Source organism: Ambystoma mexicanum, chromosome 3q (genome assembly GCF_040938575.1).
Source record: "Ambystoma mexicanum isolate Mex_15411 chromosome 3q, UKY_AmexF1_1, whole genome shotgun sequence".
NCBI lineage: Eukaryota > Metazoa > Chordata > Amphibia > Caudata > Ambystomatidae > Ambystoma > Ambystoma mexicanum.
Genome location: NC_090926.1, coordinates 131,090,096 through 131,112,786, shown reverse-complemented (window position 1 = coordinate 131,112,786; position 22,691 = coordinate 131,090,096). Strand labels below are relative to the sequence as shown.

The window sequence follows — 22,691 nt, the reverse complement described above, 5'->3', positions numbered from 1 at the left end:
GGTAGTGCTTTCCCTGTACGAAAAAGCACAGGAACTTCCAATGCTTCTCGTGTATGGGGACATGGAAGTAAGCGTCCTCTAGATCCAGCGACGTCAGGCAGTCCTTCCTCCAGTAGGCCGGAAACGTGCTGCCACATGACCATGCTGAATTTTTGGGACTCGAGGAACTGGTTTTAGACGCCGCAGGTCAAGAAAGCCTCCAGCCCCTGGTCTTTACCAAGAAGTATTTGGAGTAGACTCAGGAGCCCAGAGTCGCTTGGAACGAGCTCCACCACCCCTTTTCTTAGCATGGCCCGTACTACATGCAGGAGCTGAAGGTTGGGCTGCTCCTGCCGGGCCACCAGTGGTATCCGGACACCTCAGCTGGAATTCTAGAGTGTCCATGGGCGGTGGAGCCCTTTTCCCACTCTCTGATGAAGCCCAGCACTGGCCTCCCACCGGGGTACATGGGTGGAGGCCAGATGTCCTGGCCGGTTCAATCCTGCTTCGGGGCCTGTGTGCCGCCTTGGGAGCAACGACGACAGTGGTCACCTCTGAAAGCCTTGGATCGACCCCTTTAGGCCTCCTGGGTCGTGGCTGATGGTATGATGATGATTCCCCTGCTGAAACCCTTAAACGACCTTTCGGATTTCCCTCCTGAGGCAAAAAATGAAGGGCGATATTGCTGAAGCGTGCCATGGGCACGGGCCATCTCCATTTTGGTCCATGGGCACGGGCCATCTCTATGTTAGTCTTGACTGTTTAGAAACAATTTATCGATGGCCTTCCCAAACAGATGGTCGTCGAATGGCATGTCCAGGAACCTAGTCTGAACTTCCTGCTGAAAGTTAATGGCCAGCCACAACAATGGAGGCAGACACTGTTCCCATCTGTCAGAACCCAGTATCCGCGATGTCCAGGGCCATGGTGATGGCATGGTCTGATGCCACCTGTAACGCTCACCTGATTCCCGCAGAGGCGCCGGTCTTGACTGGGTGAATGCCGTATCTTCAAAGGTGATGTGTAACACACTGTTGGCTCTTTGGGCTGGACCTCTGTACACTGTATGTCTGACTCGAAGAGTAAGATGTCTGCAGATAGAAAATATGGGATTAATGAACTGGGGTTATTGGGTGCCTCTCTCCTCTTCCCTTTCTCTTCTCCTGTAGAACCCCAAAGGTTAACGCCCTCACCTTAGGTAAGTGAACGCCGAGTTCTCCATCTGCCTCGGGGCAGGGTGCCGTAACCAGTTTCTTCACTGGATAAGGGTGCAGGCCTCTTGACCTCAGAGGACTGCTGTCCGTCGTTAACTGCACGAACGGTAAGTTCTGGGCACTTCAAATGTCTTAAAAGTCTTTTGTAATGATATCTCTTGTTTTGCAGGGTTCCGGCGATGGCGGGCTGATGAGAGTTGAGGATCGAACCCGCGTGAGGAATAAAAGCGCCTGGAAGCACGTAAGTAAGCGCTTGTAGCCTGCTTCACGATGCGCACTAACTCTCCCTTTTATCTTGCAGGTACAAGTTCGGAGCTTTAGAGAAGCTGAAGGGTGCTGGAATACCTACCCACTGGATTCGGCGTGGGAAGGAGTAATGGCACGTGAGTAATAAAGTTGCCCAATGTCTTTAAACGCACCTTCTTTTGTCTTTCAGATGCGGGATGCAGCGCCGAAGGCCTCCGGAGCATGCGAAGAGTAGGTAAGCCTTTGTCTTTCAGATGCCGGAATGCAGCGCGAGGCGTTGGTGACAGCCGATGGACCAGGTAAGAGATGCGCTGCCACTGAAGACCGTAGTGCTAACCTGTTCTTTCTTTGTCTTTACAGGTGCTGCTGAAGACTGGATTCCAGGATGGTAAGCCTTTGTTCCCTTAGGCCCAGGATCAGAAGCAGAAGACACGATGAGCGTTCTGCTGCAGAGAATGCAGAATAACGCAAAGCAAGATTCATCCATCGGGTGTGGTTTAAATAGCCTCCTGTAGTGCTTAGGTGTCTCCTTCCAAAGCCTCGCCTAGGTGAGAAAAGAGTTCCTGCTTTCCAGAAGAGTTCCAGTGTTCTGAACCTAGGGAGTGGCTCCTGCCCCACCCAACAGGAAAAGTAGTCCCAAACAGAAGAGGATCAGGGGTTCAACTGGCAGGTAAGTAAGCAGCATGGTCTGCTGCAGGTAGGTCCACCCAAGCATTATGAGCCCGGCGCTTCCAGCGCTGGGACTGGGCATCTTTATGAGCCTGGTGCCACTGGCGCCAGGACAGGGTCCAAAAGGTCCCAATTGGGACTGGCTGGCGCTCAGTACCGGGGTTATGGGTCTGCTTCCAAGGGAGTCAGGCAAGTCCTGATCTTTTGGAAGCAGAGATCATGACACCACCTCGCCCTTCTGGAAGATCTGTAGCACCTCGACCTGCTAGTCATCAGGGAGAAATTCCAGCAGCAGGGCCATCTTATACCACAGCTCCCTGTCATATCTGGCCAGGATCGCAAGAGCATTCACTGCCTTGACCGTCATTGCCGCAGAGAAGATCACCTTTCTAGCCATGGCGTCCAACTTCTTCCCCTTGCAGTCTGGGGGAACAGAGGCTGAAGATGGAGGACTTCCTTTCTTCCAGAGTCTGGGGAAAGCCGTGACCGCAAGCACTTGGGTGCCGACTCCAGTACCCGGTACTTTTCCAGCCTATCCTTTTGCCGGGCGGGATTTTTCATCAGCGCCAAGCCCTCGTCCCAAACGTCGTCCAGGAGAGGCACCGCCAGAATGGTCTTAGCCTCACAGAGCTGGTAAAGGAAACCCTTCTTGGTCGCTTCTGGAGTCAGCTGGAAGAGCTCAGACGACCATGGAGTGGAACAATCCCACTTTGCGGGAACACGCCCTCAGTGATGGGGAACCACGGCTTTCGTCCGCGTCATTCCCTTTATCGCTAGGTGTCGGCGGGCGGGGTGGGGCATGTGAGGCAGTTGATGAGGTGGCATTGGGTGCAGTTTCCTCTCTTCACTGGCGGGGGGCCAGGTGCCAGCAGGGCCAGGGGTGCCGTCTGCATCCTCTTCTGGATCTCTGACACCAGCGTGTGGAGAGTCGGCAGGCGGTCCAGCGAAACGTCCCTGGGAAGTGAAGGAAGTAAGACTTCCTGGGCCCAGCGCCCACGTCTGCTCCACGTCCTCTGTGACCGTGTGAACAGACACCATGTCCTCTTTGTCCGAAGTAGTAATATCCATGCCCTGGAGCACGGCCCTGGAGCACGGTTGAGGCCTCCACTGCCCCCCCCCCTTTTTGTGTCCCCGAGGGGGTCAGTGTCGGGCTCAGGGATGACATTTTCTCCGGTGTTCCCTCCACCGGCTTTGCCAATGCCTCCTGTCTGGGAGCAAGGGCCAAACTGGGTGCCGCAGGTGTCCCCTGGACCGGGTCAGCCCCTTTGGCTTTCAAGAGTGCAGCAGCTACCAGCCCAATCGTCGAGGATGACTTACCCTGCGCCTTGTTCTTCTCCAGTAGTTTTTGGGGTTAGCAGATTCTCTTCGCAGAGGAGCTGGAGTGAAGGAGGGAGGGAGGCAGACTGAAGAGGAGTACGCCCTGCTCGTCGCAGGACCCACTTGAAACAGACTTGCGGTACTTAGCCTTGTCTTGGGCCCCCACGGATGGTGTGCCCTCAAAGGACTTAGAAGCCCGCTCCTCGGACCGAGTGGTGCTGGGTGCGGCATGTCCCTGCTTGCCACATGGGGTCTTGGGGTTGAGCCACTGCCAACCTACTGTGCCAATCCTCGACGGTGCGTTTGGAGAAACCCAGGCAAAGGCTTCCTTGTGGTCCGGATGGACCACAAACATTCTCAATCCGCAGCTGGAACAGAGCTACAAGGGAGAACCACCGTCCTTCTCCGGCATGCAGTGTAGGCCCAATGGCTTTCTGGAATCTTAGATGAAACTCAACGATTCTTGTCCTCGAGGGGTGTTGAGACACCAATAAATGGATCACTGCTTGCTGGTCAAAGGAACAAAATGGCTCACAGGCTCCATTTGACAAAAATAGGAACTTTGAAAAAGCGCAAAAATGTAGAAAATCCCTCAGAGAAAAACACAAGGACTCCCAACACTTGAACGTGCTGTGAAAATCTGAAGATGGCTGCCAGAATAGGGGCTTAGGGAGAGGGCAGTCATTGGCTGGGGCAGTATGACCCAGACCTTGTGATTGTAAGTGAAAGTGAAATATTTCTTTTATCTTGGATTCCCGGCCAGACGGGGAATATTCAGGAGCATGTGAATCCATGTTAGACACCATGCTTGAGAAGTATGGGTTACTTTTGGTGTTTAAGGTTCACGCCTTTAGGAAAGATTAGAAAACATTGTCATATGGGAATAGAAGAGATCGTAGGATAGTGAATCAATTGGATGAAATCTTCGAGATTTATATGCGGAAAACCTGCCTTTTAGCAATCCCCTGTCCCCTTGTGTGACAAGATTCAATAAAGGGTGCCTGGAGGAGTCCCGATATGCCCAGGAGGATACCTGTATGTAAAATGCTAGAAATCAGGATGGAGATCCGCAGACAGCTGTCTTGTTTTGAAGCTATTTTATTTTGCCTTCAAAACGATTTTGCACAGATAAATCGAATTAAACATTTACAGGACTTTGGATAAGCACGAACGTATGGACAGACGTTTTTTCTTAAGGGAAATAAAGGGGAGTATAGTCCTCTTCAATTATCAAGAGACAATTTCCACAGTGGTGCACGAGTATACAATACAGGTAGGTAGTGACAGAACGTGCAGGGTGTGACCCAGGACTGTAGTAGGTCCGGGGGTATTCAACAAAATAGTGTACACAACACTATCCATCAACACATATACAAAGGTTGTGCCACAGAATATAGACACAGAGGTGTTTAGGCCAAACAGGACTGGGTAAGGGCCCGTGGTGGTGGCCTTCATCAGAATGATCACTGGTAGCGGTGCTGTCCCTATAGGTAATCGTCTGCAGTGGGGACGCTGTGCTTCTCACTTGTCTGCCAAAACACATGACATCCTTTCCACTCACTTCCACACCTCATCATACACCAACACCCCTGGAGCCTCCCTTGGCCGCTCCACCACTTCTTTGCTCTCACTCCCATCACACCCAAGGAGATCACCAGACATGAAGGCCTCGTCCAAACGTGTGGACCCTTGCCCCTCCAAAACCATTAAGGAAAACATTGACTTGACTCCAGCCTTGGCTGATCTCTGCAATCTCTTGCCACTGGAGTTTTCCCCAACTTCCCTTATGCACTCCCTTGTGCACCCTTTGCTTAGGAAACACTCTACTGACCCCTCCATTCCGGCAAACTATCGCCCCATCTCCATCACCGCTTTCCTGGGTCAACTCCTGGAGAAATTGGCCATCTCCCAGCTCACCCTCAACACTGAATCTGCAGGTTGCCTCCACGACCATCAGTCTGGCTTTAGAGCATCCAGAGGCACGGAAACTGCTCTTCTGAACACCCGAAGACCTGCTCTCAAATGACACCAACACTCCCTCTGTCCTCGTTCTTCTTGACCTCTGCTCTGCCAGAACATCCTGATCGCACGGCTCCGTGACACCCAGTGAATCACTTGTCAGGCTCCGGCATGGTTAACCTCCTTCCTGTCCATCCACCTATCCAGGTGGAATTAGGGTACTTTCTCTCCAGTGTACTCTTTCAACCTGCAGCATCCCCCAGGGCTCTAGCATTTCCCCCCTGGTTCTACAATGTCAACATGGCTGCCCTGGCATGTGAGATTGCCAGCGTCACCGCTAATTTACAGTGTTATGCAGATGACCCGCAACTCTCCCGTCAGGCTACTCTTAGCCACCTCCTCGACCTCGCTCATATCCAACTGTCTGCAATTCAGTCATGGTGTGCCGCAAACAACTTCTGCCTCAACGCCAGTAAGACTGAGATTGTTCACATAGAGACTCTGCTTTCCAACTTTCACTCTGGCCAGCCTCCCTTGGGCCTGCACCCACACCCACATGGAATGTAAATAAAGATCAGGTCATCTTCGACTCTCCTTCTCCACTCACATTTCAGACATCTCTTAAAAGTCCAGCTGCACCTTCTCAGAGGTACTCTTCCTTTTCTCACCTTCCCCCAGATGCTCACTGTCTCCAGAGCCCTGGTTCTCTCTAGGCTGGACTACTGCAACAGCCTCTCAACCACGCTGCGTCTGCGCCCTCTGCAACTCATACAGAACAGAACTGTGAGACTCATCCTTGGCCTCAAGTCCAGGGACCACATCTCTCTGGCGCTGAAATCCTCCACTGGCTCCCTGTGGCTGCAAGGATCAAGTTAAAGACCCTCTGCATTGCTGCATTGTCCACAAGGCTTTCCGGGGCCTTGGACCCACCTATCTTCACTGATGCCTACCTAAATACGGTACCTCCTGAACTCCCCCCCCCCCCCCCCCAACCTTCGAGTGAGCGGGCTCTCCAAGCAGAGATTTGGAGGGAGATCTTTATCCTCAGCAGGGGCCTCCATCTGGAATAGCCTCCCTGTCGCCCTCCATCTCAAGCCTGATCTCCTTAAATTCCGGAAACTCCTTAAGACCTTCTTCTCGCTCTACCCTGCTAACCTCACTGCTCTATACCCCAGTCCTTTTCCACACAGCAAGCCGACTGGCTGCCAAGAGTACCTCCAAGTCCAGAGGTCCCTGGCACCCTCGCCAGTCCTCCAGCACTTGCCTCAGGGCCTGCATTTGCCTCATTTCTACTACCACTTGGGTCAACTACCCATTGAGAATGGCATCGCTCAGCACTTACCCAGTTTGACCAACTGGGCATATACCGATTCTCCCCCTTGCACCTGCCCCACCCCCTGTCCTGTACCGTCGGTGCAAGTGCACCATCTGAACGTGCTATGCCTGAAGATAGTTTAGCTCTGCCTCCCAGTCACCACTCCTACATGGTGTCGCCTCTATGCTCTTTGGAAAGAGCTCAGAATCGTCAGACCCATTTGTGGTTATCTACACTGTTAAATTGTATTATACACACTTACTCTGCCTGGGCAGAGTGGTTATTCAGAAACTCAAGGGCTCTGAACGACACTTCCCCATTCCCCCCCCTCCTTGAGCACTTTGAAACACTGGTCTTGCGTATAGGCGCTTTACAAATAAACATTACCAACCATCATGGATGAATTCAAAAGCGCTGGACTACATTAGAATACACCCATCAACAGACTCCAATAATTTGTAAAAGTCAAGTGTAAGGAGCCGACAAGAGGGGGTTCTAGTGGAGTACCAGTCATGATTTGTTCACGGCTAGGTTTGGGAAGAAAGTTGTAAGGTTTAAGTAGGATTGGTTTAATGTGCGTTGGCTTACTGATGTAGGCTGACACGGGCAGCTGCTTAAAGTACCAGTAAGTTAAAATCTTCAAAACTATTTGAACAGTAACATCGCATCAGTATCGTGCTAGCTTAGAGCAGAGTTCCTATAAACAGTTGTAAAACCTGGGCAGAAATCCCCCCCCATTGAAGAGCATAAAGTGGGAAGATGGCAAAATTCAAGATTGAGGACGCATCCCAGCTTTGCCACTGGATGATATGAACAAGTCACTGTACAAATGGAAATCAAATTCAATTAACCTTCAATGGGGTGAGGAAGCTAAGAACTGCAATAACTTACCATTAGTAAATATTTATTGGAATTCACTTCAGTCTAGTGAAACTCAAATTATAGAAACCGTGAATGAAATACTTGACAATTGGTGTTCAGCTACCAGTTCTAAATGCGTTATTGCAGGAGACCGGGACTGCTTTTACCCAGATGTAAAACAATGTAAAATACCTTGTTATATTTCATGGGGCATCTAAGAAAAAGTGGCATTCATTGGGCTGAAATGTTAAAACTGAATGCAAATCTAAAGGGAGATATAGCAAGCCAGCTGACTTGGACCAGTGGGTGAAGAGGGAGTTACTCATTTATGAATTATAGCTTCAGTTCTCATACTCTTCCCTCAATACTATTAGAAGTCTTGGAATCTAGCAGAAGTGATCATCCATGCTCAATTGTCACCACGCAAAAGTTATCAGAATTCTCCTTGTGACATGGAAGCCCTTAGTCTGTAGCTCGTTTGCAAATACATTTGTCAAAACCAACTATAAAGAAAGTTCAATTAATGAGGGTCTTCAAACAATGATCAGAACCTACCCACTGGTGCCGAAGCTAGAAGAGGAAAATGGTCTGGATTTCTTATACACTACCAAAAATTATTCCCAAGCCCAAAAGGCCCAATTGTAACACAAGTCTACAAAGAAACAGTAAAAAAAAAAAGAAAAAATGAATAAAAAACTTAATGTCCACTACAGCAATTGAGAGTAAAAAAATTAAAACTTGCAGCAATATAATAATTGGGTCAAAGAATATAGAATAAATCTGAATATTTGGGACAGTCAACATAGTTGCGATGTGCAAATCACCAATTTTCGTGGGAATTCTGGATTAAAGTGAATGGTCGTAATGTTTTGTAATGCCTCTAGTGAATACCATGTCAGAAGAGGTGTAGAGGTCTTAGTGGTATGTTTGGCCTTACATGGAGTACTACATTACATTTTGAAATAGAAGCCCCTTTGTACTTGGGAGATGCCATTTAGCTCAGATATAGAAAATGGGACCCATCTTTCTGGGCAAAAGCTCAAATTATACCAAGACATATTCAAGAAAGGGGCTCGATCAATCCCAAGGAATTATCAACCAGTAGCACTATCAGACAACCACCAAAATGTTTCATCAATATAACCTACACTATGTCGGAAACGAGACCAGGTACATGGGTGAGCGGACACCCCTCCAGGTCCTATATGGGACAGACTGCTGTGGCCTAGCTCACGGGAATGATACGAAAAATAGGGTGAGTATGGAATGAAGCACTCCAACACACAGGGTGGGGGAGGCGACCGACGATGGGTCGCCTTCCTGGTTGGGAGGATCGGGGAATGCTGACCATAACGGAGGTTTTACAGGACGGGCACTTCAAGCCGTTACCATTGAGAGGAGTTTGACCTTCCTCCCGGAGACATCTATAAACACACACAATTTACAAATGTCCTCCGTGCGCAGTTCTGTTCTTTCAGATATTCCTAACAGCTCAACCCTTAAGGTCAACGTACTACATGCAAGGATTCAGGCAAAACCCACAGTGACATTGTACCAAGTGATTACTGAATTTGGGGCTTGGGCCCAACCCGGCTGCAGGAGAGGTTGGTGGGCTCCCTGGAGTCGGAAGTGTGGGTGGAGGCCCTCATGTTTCCCCGCAAAAATCTGCATGGATGCCAAATTAAGACTTATACAGTATAAAATACTCCACCAGGCCCATCACTCCTGGGCGGCACTGGCCAAATAGGGACTGAGGGAGGACGCAGGTTGCCCTAAATGTCGCAGGGTGCCCAGCACCTTTCATCACATGCTGTGGAAATGCGATGTCATACACAAATTCTGGGTTGAACGTATACATGAAATTAATGTGGTCTTAGATAACCCAGCCTCACTCGAACCCAAGGCTGTACTCCTAGATATCTGGGGGAGGAGGGGAGAGGCTGATCATACAAGAGAAAAGGAAAAAAAAAAGAAAAAAAAAAAAGAATTCCTCGCCATGGCACTGGGCCTCACCAAAAGACTTGTGGCTACCAAGTGGGGGGCGGGGGGTGCCATAGTATGAACGAACTATGGAGCCTTGGGTAGCGAAAAACACAAATGTAGGCCTTTGTGAAGGTTGTGTGTTGGCTCCTATACCAAACGATTTAGCAGACTTGCATGATGCATTTTTAAAATGCTATTTTTTCTTTGACGCTTGGCCAAATTACATAAAAAATCCACAAATAGTAGGGACATTTATTTGATACTACACCAATTGGCCTGCAACGTGCTGGTCTGTTTAAACAGGTTTGTGAAATCAAAGAACTTAAAAAGAAAGTGATTTTGGTCACAAAATGAAAGGTAGATTCAAAACGTATTAAAATGGTTTTAGAGAATGTACAGATGAGTACAATTTCCCATTTAATGCATCATGGATCTTTGCAACAACCCAGAATTGTAGATCTCTAATGGAGATCCAAATTAAAGCTACCACCCATATGCCCAGGTGAGAAATTCAGGCAAAACATTGTAAAAGCTTTAAGGGAAAGGTAATACCTAGTCTAAACTTTGGGTTGGTGATATTATCAATATCGAAGTGGGATATACTTAACGGAGGGTAGCTTCTGGAAAATAGTTCCTGGCCTCCCAAGTTCATTGCCATTAGTATATACACTCCCGATTTAGGCATCCCTTCTTGGAAATCTAGGTCCTTGTTAAATGCAGAGTTCAAGGTTTCAAATTGTTCCAGAATGCGACTAAATTCCAACAGCTACATTTTAATAGCAACTTCTTCCCCATTTGGGGATTTTCTACGTGAGTTTTGCAGTCAGACTGGAATAGCTAGTTATGAATCATTCCGGGATATGCCAACATGCTACAGCCATACAAAACGCTATTAAATTCCAAGTTAACCATATCTGCATGAGGTTCCAGTTTAACATGTTAGAATCCTAGAAAGAGGACCCTATAAAGTGTGTTCAAAATAGGAGGATGTCTATTGCGTAACATCCCAGGGTAATTAGAGATCTACTGATCAGCTGTAAGTCTGCTATAAGAAAGAATGTTTAAATATTTAATTGAAAACTGATTATTTTCAGTATTGATGGAAGGGAAGCAGATTGCACTAATTTCTCTAGTATAATGATTAACCCTTATACATAAATTGTTGGGGGAAAGTATAGTTTTCATTAAAATCTTTTTAAAAAGGAAAGATCTTGTGAATATATACGTATTATAGTCTTCGATTTTGGTGGCATATGGAAATGTATAAGAAAAGTATAATTAAACTAACCACATTAAAATATATATACTAAATAGCTGAACCACACTGCTGCAGACTTCTGTGAAAAGGTTTGTTGGACATGCTAGAGCAACTTTTTAAGCCATTGTCTGCTCTCCATGCAAACCTTTCAGGTGGAAGGGGTCAGAAGGAAATGGACCACAGGCAAACTTCTGTTCAGTTCTACTTTGACACCAAAAACAGTTTACTTTTTGTAACATTTCAAATGTTCTTCTGAACATCAAATAACAATCTGCAAGTCTGGGTGTTGGTGGCATCTGAAGCTTTAAAATAGTGTTGTGAACCCTAGATAATTGCTACTCGCATACTTCCTTTGAGAAAAGTAAGCTAGACTCACCTTCCATAACATGCTTCTAAACAAAAAGGTTTTAACGATCTGGGCATGATTGGTTATGTGATGTTATTGTTCCAAGTCAGGTCAACAAAATGGGGCATTATGCTAGAAGTCATTCATAGAATTGCTTCACCTTCATCCTAGCCAACTCATTTGATAATTCAAAGAGCAATATAGTTCTCTATGTGTGCTCTTCAAAAAGGGCTGCGCTCATGGTTTAAATGTGTACAGTGTTTCCTCACAGTGAATATTAATAAACACCACAAAGTAATGTATTTCTTTGCTGATTAATGGCAAAATAATTTGAAAACGATCTCCATGTTCCGATGAACACGTACCTTTTATCTTCTAATCTGCAGCCACCAACTATGGTATTTGTAGCTTTCTAGTTGCTACAGATACGCCTCTGGTACCCTGCTTAAGCAGATTTGCATTCAGTGATGCTGCTAATCAGATCTGTATTATGCGGGGATAGGTGGTACAGGTTTGTCCTGCATCTATACTACAGCCCATGTACTTTCCTTATGGCTTCTGAAACTGGACCAGTACCTACAATATGACAGATGTCATACCACTTGTTATTCCAGCAAAGTTGGAGGGTTAAGGACACTTTACGAGAGTTACCATGGTGGAGGGGAGCATATCAAGCTTGGTGTTGTGATCAGGAACGAGCGGGGCTAAGATTTATTTTGCGGGGGTCCTGTTGCCACCTTGGTCAGAGAATGTCAGACTTGGACAGGATCTGCAGACAGGGCTCACCCAGTCACAGGGCTCATTGAGGACCTCTAGTTTGTTGGTTTCAGCCTTTAAAGCTGTGTGGCTGTGTTTGGTGACTTTGTGGCTGCATTCACATGACAAGGGAAATACTGCATTCTAGCTGGATATCTACATATCTAGACTAGAAGCAGCAGCCAAACGTATCTAGTCTGCACCAAAATGTCCTTCGCCATTCACAGTGTGTTAAGTAGGAGAGCAGCACCCCCCCCCGCCCCTTTTCATTGCAACCATGTCAATGCTTATGGATTGGCTCAATTCTCAGGGGTTTCCACAGTTTTGGCATTTCCACAATATAACAGCTAGACTTAATACACCGAGCACCTAGAAGTTAAACCAACAGCCAATTCCCTGGATATTTCCAATGTCACTGTCTCCTATCCTGCAGTCCATCCTCAAGATTTCAATCCCAAAAGGAACCCAGCCATATACACGGCCACTTTACAGAATGCTGGCTCCTACAAAATCTCAGATAATGTAACTGCAGCCATAATGCTTTTGTGAACACGCATTTTCAAGTTCATAGAGAGGCACTAGATTGACCCATGAAAATTGAACACAACGGTTGCTCCAAGATATTCTCACACAGCCAGACAAAGGTAAGTAAAGCAGATTAGCAATACCATTCTACCAGGAAAGCATACATAAATTATTACTGCAGCCATGCAAAAGACTCCTCAAACACTGTAGCCATGATGCTCCCACCCTGAGGGACAAGTGTTAAGGCACCAGAGAAGTTAACTGTACAAACAAAAAATAAATCTGCAGTATTTGCATGATCAAGTAGATACTTGGGGCAGGCCTCCAGATAAGGTGCGTAAAAGGCCTTTTTACGCTTGAAAATCTTGTAAATACGACAGCTTTATTATTTTCCTGTGTACATTTACACACAAGTTTAGACCACAGGGCAGTGCAAAGGTCAGGTTACTTGACAGAAACCAGGACACTTCTTTTGATTTTTAACTACATGGATGTAATTCAAGCCATGGTTTAAAGTCTCTGAAACAGAATGCATTTCTCTGAAGCCTTCTCTCAAACTGCACACTGATGAAAGGAATGGTTTCTTTCCATTCAGCTTCTACTGTGGTGTGTGTGGAGCAAACAGAAGCACTGTGCATATTTATTTTCCTAGCATTTTAGGATTGTATAATTAATAAGATGGAAAACTAAGATGCAATTGAGAATTAATATTTTGTAGTGAAAGCAAACCAGTATGATAATTCCGGTGCTGTGTGCATAACCAGGCGGAGGCAGATCATTTTTACACTTATAATTTACACTAAAAATGATGACTCACAGTCTAGTTTACATCCATTCAATCTTGCAGTCAAGGGTGTACATTATAAATGGCCAGTGGCAGCAGAGTCTTTGCTCAAGGGTGAGCATCATTACACACCAACCACAGGTGGTCTAGCCTCTCAAATCTTCAAGACTACAACTAAAACCTGACTCTCCAGGAAGTGCAAGCGCTGTTCAAAAACAAATGAAAGTTACATTTGTAATTAAATAGAAACTCAGCAAAACCTGTCCCTGTGACAATTCAGATAGCATTAATGGTTCGTCCAACGTCTAGGCACTGATTATTATACCTCAGTCGATACTCTGAAGGATGTTAGCCAATAAGATAGCTCAGCCAGATGAGCACTTGTTGCTGCAATCTGTGTGTGATCTGTATGTTGTAGGTTGAAATCCCGGCAAGGCCAACTCAGCCTTTGACCCTTTCGAGGTCGATAAAGGAGTACAGACTTCAGTTTGGTGATAATTGTTATAAATATGTTCTATGTACAGCGCTTTGCCAAAAGTGCTATATAAATAACCATTTGACCATGAGATAAGTTAAAGAATTTAGCATGGAGTGCTTGCCTCTCTGCACTGTTGCATCATAACATTGGCATACCAACAGGTAGTAATAGCTCCAGGAAATGAGGACTTTCATTAAACATCAAAAGACAATTTTGCTATCGAACCTCAAAACACACAATACAATTCATGCGGACATTACTGTGTAATTAGCTAGGTTTTTGTGTTTTCAACATTTAAATATATACAGGAGAGATCAAATGGCCAGACCTTAGAGAAAACATTAAGGGTGTATTCTGTCACAATGCAGAAAGCTGCCGCCTAGTAATGATTTCCATACAGTTTTGCACACGTCGGCACGGTGTCGCATACATTTTACTCTTAAAAAGGACAAAAGTCGTTTTTACTCTTAAAATCACATTTACTCTCAAAGTTTAAAAATGGGGAGTAAAATACCCCCACCTCAAAATCTTATCTAGAGGACTGCTTAGGGGACCTTTCTAACACAGACCATGCGGCATAGAAGTCCACACCCTGGTTGGCTACCACTTAAGAAACTTGGTAAATTAGAAATTGACTAGGGCAGAATTCCTATATCCATCTCTCGGAAACTGTTCTTTTCTGCATGGACCCCTGCCACTCAGTCCACACCCCCCAACCCACTCTCTTCACCATTTATTTCCATTAATTACCTCTTCCAGGAGATCCTCCTGCAAGCTCCTCATCAGCTGCTGTCTTCTGTCCTTTTCAGGAGACAAAGGTTCAGCTTCACCCATTGATCTCGTCTTGCGCCGGCTAGTGCGTTCAGGGTTCCTCCGCAATTCTTGATTGGCCAAAGAGTGTCTGGGTGGTTTCCTAGTTTTCTGTGCCATTGAAAAACCGAGGTTACCAACAATAAAGAAAGGTCAGATTTTTTTTTTTTTAACTAATTCATTAAATAATGAAGTGAAAATATAAAAACAAAGAGGCTAAAATCAAACTAAGCCATAAGTATTCAGAGCAACCACCATGTGATGGCAAAAAACCTTCTCAACCAGACCTGGAGAGCATAACTGGATTGAGCCGCCCTTTCCTAAAATGAGCAGTAAAGGAGGAAGCGATTGAATACTCAAATCTGCTGTACTAATGATAACTAGCACAATTGCTAGGCATGCCCCACACCTACATTATGCCCCTCAACACAGGGCTCAAAATAACCTAAAAAGCAGAGCTGCAAATTACGTACATTTGGTTTCTCCCACCCACACCAGCCACATACTGATGACCGATCACAATCAGAGATTCATAAAGGACAAGTATGCGTGTCATACAGGACACAAAAAGATCCCAAAGTCAGAACAGATCTTCCAGGAGCTACTTCGAGAACAGAAGAATGACAAAAATCAGAGTAGCCAGAGTACAAACTAAGCATAACTTGTAATAAAGGCTGTTTCAATTTAAATATTCTTTGAAATAGTATTTAAAACCAAAAGTGACACACCTACACAGGAAGCTTAATTGAATCCCAGTATACTGCACCCAATGGTAGAACAACATCAGTGCCCACAAGGACACTATGTTCTCATTGAAATCCCCTCTTTTTGCACCTTCATCTCTTCCGTAATTGTGGTGTGACCAGGACTGAAATGTTAGCCATCTCATGGCTCCCCAGCAACCAAATTGTACCTTTATTATCTGTGCAGCCCAATAGGGACTCCTTAGGCTAGCAAATATTTAACTACCTTCCTGGACCTCCCCTGGCTCCCCAAAATGGGGCCAGAACCAGATCCGACCAAAGGATTTTCCACCCTGAACAGACATCTTAGGCCCACTCAGAAATGCAAACCATTGATACATAATTAAACAATCAATGTGCACTGCTGAAAAGAAGGGGCCAGGGGTGGAAGAATACACCAGCAGATGCTCTTGCTTACAAATGAAAAAGAAAAGGGAAAACTGCCAAAAGAATTGCAGTGTACTAAAAGCTACAAACCGAAACAAGGAACTCCCCAAACCTGCCCAAACTGCATCCATCATAAACCCAATAGCAGGCTGACAAATTGTCTCTTTTCTTTGAAGAGAAGATACTCAAGATAAAAAAGGAACCATTGCTCCCCAATATAAACAACCACAATTGAAATCCCATTACGCAGCTGCTTCAACTGAACACCAATCTGCACGCAGGAGGTGGAGAAATGGCCTCCACCCAAAGCTCAACTTGCCCAAAATTGAACTCAAGCATTGCCCTGGCTAGCAAGACACCATGACCTAGTCCCCAGAGAATTAAAGAAAGCAAAGACCCCCACTTTAAGAAACATCAGTTTTGCATTACAAATACAATAAAAACGAGTGATGTAACCCATTCCCTATTCATGCCTCCTGGCTGCCAGGTAGCCAAGAGCATTACTGCAGGGAGTTTAACTACATGTTCTTGTAAAGAGACTACCACAAGAGTGACGTAACAGGTCTTACCAATGATAGTTTCCAGACATCGCAAACAGATCAGTGCTAGGGCAACTTCAGATTCAATGAACAAGTATGTGTTTAATGAGAGCTTATGTGGTAAGAATTGTCCCACCTAGGGTTGATGGGCTGCATTCTGGATGCAATGTCTAGGCGGTACATGAAAGCAGCTAGCCTCATTGAATTAACTATGCCAACATGCACCCATCCAGAAACCTCTGGCCCAATTTCTAACCTCCCCTTTCAGAAAAGTGCTGACCTCCAGAATTACTCAGAAAGAGGCCTATTCTACAAGCAGTAAAGGTTATGGGTCCACAAGGAGCTGAGACTCCTGGAACTGCTAAACATTGTAAGATCTACTTGCGATAGACTAACCAACAAACTATTCCAATTTTCCTATACCTAGCAGCATAATCACATGACCCTTGTGGAGTTGGGAGGGGTGAAGGGAACTGTGAAACGCATGGTATAACTCCTCCATGATTGCAAAATTGCACAGGGTTCTGCTGTGCTCCTCTGGCTTTCAATGCATTAATCTGGCCATTGACAGACATAACCAAGTTCATACCCATTTTTCAGCTGACACAATTTAGACTGGCCATTCTTCAGGGAGCCTGCAAGCGGTCCTTCAATGTAACGAGACTGTTTCCACCGAAAAGGAAATTAAACTGAAATGTATTCTAGGAAATTAATGCAGTTCCCTGCCACGCTCCAAGACAAGCTTGTATTAGTCTTGGCACTGAATGCATGTTTATTTCGGAAGGAAAACAGAAAAATGCTGCACCCATGGAGTATCAAGTTTCACCTCTATGTACTAAAGAATAACTTTAAATTCAATTATAAATTCTTGCGAAAACAAAGTGCATAACAAAGGAAAGGACTATGAAAGTATGATAAATCTTAACCAAAACAAATATTGTTCACATTACAACTCAGCAGTACACCATAAAAGAACTGAAAAAAACAAGGGGTACATTGTGAAGGGAGCAGATGTTGGGGCAGAGGAGACTTCTGTAAATTAGATATAATATTAGAGCCATCTCTTCTGGTATAGACCGCTTCAGGGTCAACCTTAAGAGGTCATACAAATTAGTACAGAGGGGCCAATCTGATCCAGGAGTCATGTGGGAAAACATTTAATGGCTTTATTTCCTCAGATGGCAGCCCCAGAATTTCCTGAGCCTTGCGTGTGGCACGAAGTAGATGTTAAAAAAATAAAATAATAAAAGCTTTCATTGACAATATCTGAATTTTTCTTCTCACAATATTCAGATGCATGCATTACTCTGGTGTTCTACCCAGTCTGATCAACTGCAGTCTATAAAAATCATACAAATGTGGTCACACAGCAGGGCTGCTATTCCCCTCCACCAAGAGTAGAAGTAGTTACTTTACCCTTTATTTATTCACCTGCTGTTTGCTGTAGTTTCCATTTTTCCTGTGGGCGTTTTTAAATCTAGCTGCAAGGTGGTGGTACAGAGCCAATTGTTTTATCCCGATTGTCCCCAGAACAATGCTAGTGCCCAAAACATTGTCCAGAGCTTCCATATGGAAGGGCAAGATTGTATCTGTATAAAGGAACCAGACTCATGAACCATCGAACTCGCCCCTTCTGGGCCTCCTGGTCCCTGACACGTCGGGCCTTACACTCCATAAAATACTACCAACATGGCGGAAAGATCAGAATGCTGCTCGCAGTCTTCACGTTCTACGCAGCGTCCTCTATAAAGAAAACACCCCCTGCGCGTCTCAACACTTCTACTAGCTGTGTTCAGACCTGTGCTCCGAACCTTCTCTAGTGCTACTTGCTATCCCCTGGCCCCTGGATTCCCTTCTCCCGACTTCTTCCCTCTTTCCTAACTTCCCGGAATCCCTGCGTCGCTTCCGCTTGCCCCCCTACTCCTTCTTGAATATTCCCAGTGTTTCCCGTGATCCTGGACATCGAAGCTGAACGTAATCTGGAAGCTGAGGATGGCCGAGCGGGCTTATTTAAGTCCCGAACCATACGAAAGAAGACTCCACCTAAACAGGACATCAGGCAACAGACAGGTGAGAAGGGGGGGCGGGGGGGAACCTGTGACACAGACGCTGGGCATCCCCTCCATCAGAGCGCAGCTATCGACTCTAGTTGTTTCTTCATACAGGTGCTGTACCAATATGTCAAGACATCGGGCGAACATTGGTGACTGGGACACGGGCCATTGCAGCCCAAGGCTTCTGCCCATTGTTTTTGTAGACCAATACCTTTACCCAATGCAGATTTCAGAGACCATTACAAGCGTTACAGGTGTCTGAAGTATGGAGCAAGGAAATTGGCTTTTAGATGAAGCAAACATTGTCAAATAATGAATGTATGGGGACGGCATTGGCATGGTCTCAAGCCTCTTTTGAATAAAGCTACAAGAAGGGTTAGAGGTTAAACCATCTACAAAATGTAGATTAAAATGACATTTTTCTGAGACATTCAAACAATGAAGAACCCCTGCCATGAAGTAGAGCTTCATATACAGATTTCTCCATAGAGTAAGCTTGCCGAAAATATGTTTTTACCCATTAGAAAACTGCCATTTTGCCATGCTGGGGCTCAGGAGATAAAGTACACTTTAAGACCTGATTTTATTGATGGCATCCATAAAAGCAAGTTTCATGTGGAGTAAAGTCGGGTTAGGCTTATTCAAAGGTCATAGTTAATTAAATCCACTATGGTTTTCCAACAAAATATCAACCCAAGACCATAAAACCTTTTTGCTACAAATATTACTTCTAGCCAGTAGTGCAGGCTTTGAAGCCTTGTAGTGCAATTTAACATTCGGGCTGTTCAGACCTCCTTGCTTTCGCTATATAGTGCATCCACTTAGTTTTAGCTTGACACCCTGCCCTAAACAATTAAAAGTGAATGACATCCTCTTAAATACTTTGTAGAGTGGTATCTGAAGCATTGTGAATAAACAGCTGTGGATGAGAAACCAGTCATTTATAAAAGTGATTCTACAGGTCAGTGAACGAGGGAGGGTGCCCCAGTAAAGCAACATCCTCTGCATTTCAACCCCTGCGCATCAAGGACTTTCATAGTGAAGTAGCCGGTACAAGTGGGATCCAAGAGAATAAACTCAATTAAGTTGCCAAAAGATAAAACCTTTTACTCCAGTTAGTTTACATCCCATACTGTAGTAATTTGTAAAGATACGCTGCAAAACTGCTTCAGGAGGAGGAAGTCATGTGAAAAAGAAATCTGCACATAAAAGCTTACAGCAAGTTAACTGAAGCAGTGCCAAAGAGGGTAGGATCGTGTATGCAACAAGCTAGGAGCTGTAGGGCAATTGCAAAATGCAAGAGTGGCAGCAAACATCTATGTCTGGCACTTCATCAAAAGAAGTTGAAATTACATTCCTAATGGAGAGATTAGAAGTAAGGGAATCATACAGCGTTTATATAAAAAAAAAACCTATAAAGGTTTCTACAAAACACAATTTCCTCAAAGTTCAGGGCAGGAAGAGCAACTACCCGGTGAAAAGCGCTCATGGTTAATAGACATTAAACTGAGCTCATCCGCCATAGAGTCAGTAGTGTATGTATGCCCATCTGCAAATGTGATCGGAAGAACTGAGTAATGAATGTTGCACTCCTCTGAAATTGAAAATTGACATAACCAAACTGGTCCAGAAATATAGGTCAATAGTTTCTGTACTCCAAGGGCTCACTGCCTGGTTTTGGGGAAGTGCGTTTGTTGCTGGATTTGTTTATTTGGGAATGTTAATCGTTTTGCCAGATGGGCAGGATGGTTTCTTACAGGCTTAAGAAACCAGAACCTGGGGGCATTCCCATTACACAACGAAGATGCATAGACTCACTCTTCAGAAATGGGGCAAACCATTTTAGGCAGTGTCAATTGAAAGAAATAGTTCAGTGAAGTACAATGAGAAAAAGTTCTGAAAGTTTAGCAAAAAGTAGGTCACCAAGCAGCCATCCTCTACTTTCAACACTGGAATAGGTTTTAAGAACAGTTTATTCTTTAAATTAAAATTAGTCCATAATGGTCTTTATTATGAAAATGTACTACCAGCTATGTGTACACATTTGGCACTAGCTGTAAGTAGCCACATCGTTTACTGTGCTGTATTAAGGGTTTGATGTTTTGTTGCAATTGGGGTTCCCTTTCAAGTCTTAAGTAAAGGCTTCTATGCTGGCAGGCTCCTTTGTTTCTTAATCTAGTCTAGGATTACACCCCTGAATGTTTTAAATCTAATTCAGGGTCATACATTCAGATAGTGTTTAAGCATTTCAAATATCCATTTCTGATGTATAGATGGGGTTAGATTTCCAGACTGTGGGAGGTCTGATGGAATCAATATTTGGGCCATACGTGGATATTACTTCACAACCTCCAGGCTAGCATATTTCCATGACCCATCAGCCTTCAGATTCGCTCAGTACTCTTCCCAAAAGATCTGGCTCATGTAGAGCGACCATAACACAATTTTTGGTGCATTATGAAAGTCTGTCCTCTCCATTTGGCCATTGAGTATTCAATGAGATTCTTGTAGCATTGCTATGTCAGCTCGGGCTTTCTAGAGGTAAAAGGATCTTATTTACCTTAATTTTGATGTTCCAAGGTGGTCAGAAGGAGTATGGTCAAAGTACCAATAAGGTGTAATCTTTTGATGCTCAAGGGGAGTAAATGGTGTTTCTTCCCTCCATGTGGCCCGCAGGCCTTGCCAGTCTCCCTAGTAATTTAGGTTCCACAAACAATCCTGAATTTCTAGAAGAATCTGTTGCAGTTGAACGGTCCCACTGGGGTGGCATCAGTTCCCATGCTCTTAAAGAACGTGCATCTAGGTCTGGACAATAACAAAGTCGGCTGTGTGCACCATCAATCTTGGTGTGACGGTCCATTTGGACAGTAGCAGAATGCAGTTTTGATTATAGAAACGTTAGGCTTTCTTTCAACTCACTTGGTACTCCCAAAAGCTGAATATTGTTCTAGCAACCTCTGGATTCTGGATAGTGAAGGCAGTCCTTGGGAGAAGCAATCAGTTGGGAGTCATGCACTGCCATCTTTGTTGGTGCTGAAATCTTCAAGTTTTGAAATTATTTCGGGCCTCTTGTGCAGGTCTTGGCGCAGATTTAAAGGAAACCTCAAGACACATTTCTCTGTCCGATCTTAAGCCGTCAACTTATCAGATGTCTGGGATTTAGTTTATTTTTTCAATCTTGGATTTTGAAGAATGCAGTGCCATGAGGAATGCATTTCAGCATGGAGATTCAGAAGACTGAATTTCTAGGTTTAAGATGTGTAGCGTTTGAGTCACTTTTTATTTACCAAGAGTCCAAACATTCTGTTAGCAGGCTAATATCCAAGTCTCTTGTTATGTTCCATCACAAGTATGTTGCTGAAAGACCAAAGCCATGTGTATAAAGTTGCATCACAATGGCTACAATCCTCAAGAAGCCAGTTGTGGAGCCTCCCTAGTAGTGCTTTTGATCTTTGATTGGTTTGACTAGTCGCATCGCTTCTGAACTGTATCGTCAGCTGGCAGCACTAGCAAATGCCTGTGTGTTCTCAAAATTTCCAATGGGCCAGAGCTTCACAGTGAGGGGTCATGCCTTGCATAAAGGAAGCAAGAGATGTTGACTGCATAGCTGTACAAAGTTTTTCCAGCCTCGGTCAGCTTTTATTCCTCTCCTAGAGCTAATCTTTTGTGCTGCTTTAATTTGAGGTTCTAGGGTCTGCACATAGAGTACATTTATTGTGGCTGAGACAATATGAGACCTAATTTGTAGAAAAATATAGTTGGTACTCTTAACGTGCGATCCCCAGAAAAGTGTACATGGAACTGTATATATGTTTATGAAACAAATACATGGAAGTATACACTGAAAATATGCAATAAGGACAGTGCAAAGGTTCAAATGTATGAAATGAATACATGAAGGACTAGATACAAACAAAATAAAATTATATTGGAAAATTGACTGTACACTTTCTGGGGGTTGCACTTTACAAGAGTACCAACTATATTTATTTTTCTAGAAAATAGCTGTACACTTGTAGCTTTTTTATTTGTGTACAACTTCCACAGGATGGGATGGCAGGTATAATCACATCGAGGCACTAAGCAAGCGTGGGTGATGAGTGGTGTGAGCAGAGGATCACAAGTGTGATATGCATTACTTACCGTAAAAGCGTTTGATGGTTGTATCTGCTTAGATTCACATCCTGTGCATATGGTCTGACATCCAGTGGTAACCACGGAGTATTGCATCTCGTTTTTCTAGAATCGAAAGGGGACGTCGACATGGGCGTGCCTGTAACACTATCCCTACATGATGTGGAGTGTACCCAATATCCCTCACACATCGAGGTCCCTCCGATTGTATTTTATCTGAATAGAGGGAGCCTTACGACTATAGTGAGTGAGTACAGAAAAGAGAGAAAGTGGTAAGACGTCTATGTTCCTTCCATCCGAGCGGGGAGGAAGGGTGGGCGCATGTGAATCTAAG

General features: G+C 44.9%; 1 protein-coding gene across 2 annotated transcripts in view; it reads right to left on the bottom strand.

Annotated features, from left to right (window-relative positions):
• Window positions 1–22,691, bottom strand: part of LOC138582215 (cell division cycle-associated protein 7-like) — a 263,872-nt gene that overhangs the window by 152,443 nt on the left and 88,738 nt on the right. For both annotated transcript variants that reach the window (XM_069653311.1, XM_069653312.1), the window contains exon 5: window positions 14,441–14,611. In XM_069653311.1, the coding sequence (XP_069509412.1) occupies window positions 14,441–14,611 (171 nt within the window). The remainder of the gene's footprint in view (window positions 1–14,440; window positions 14,612–22,691) is intronic.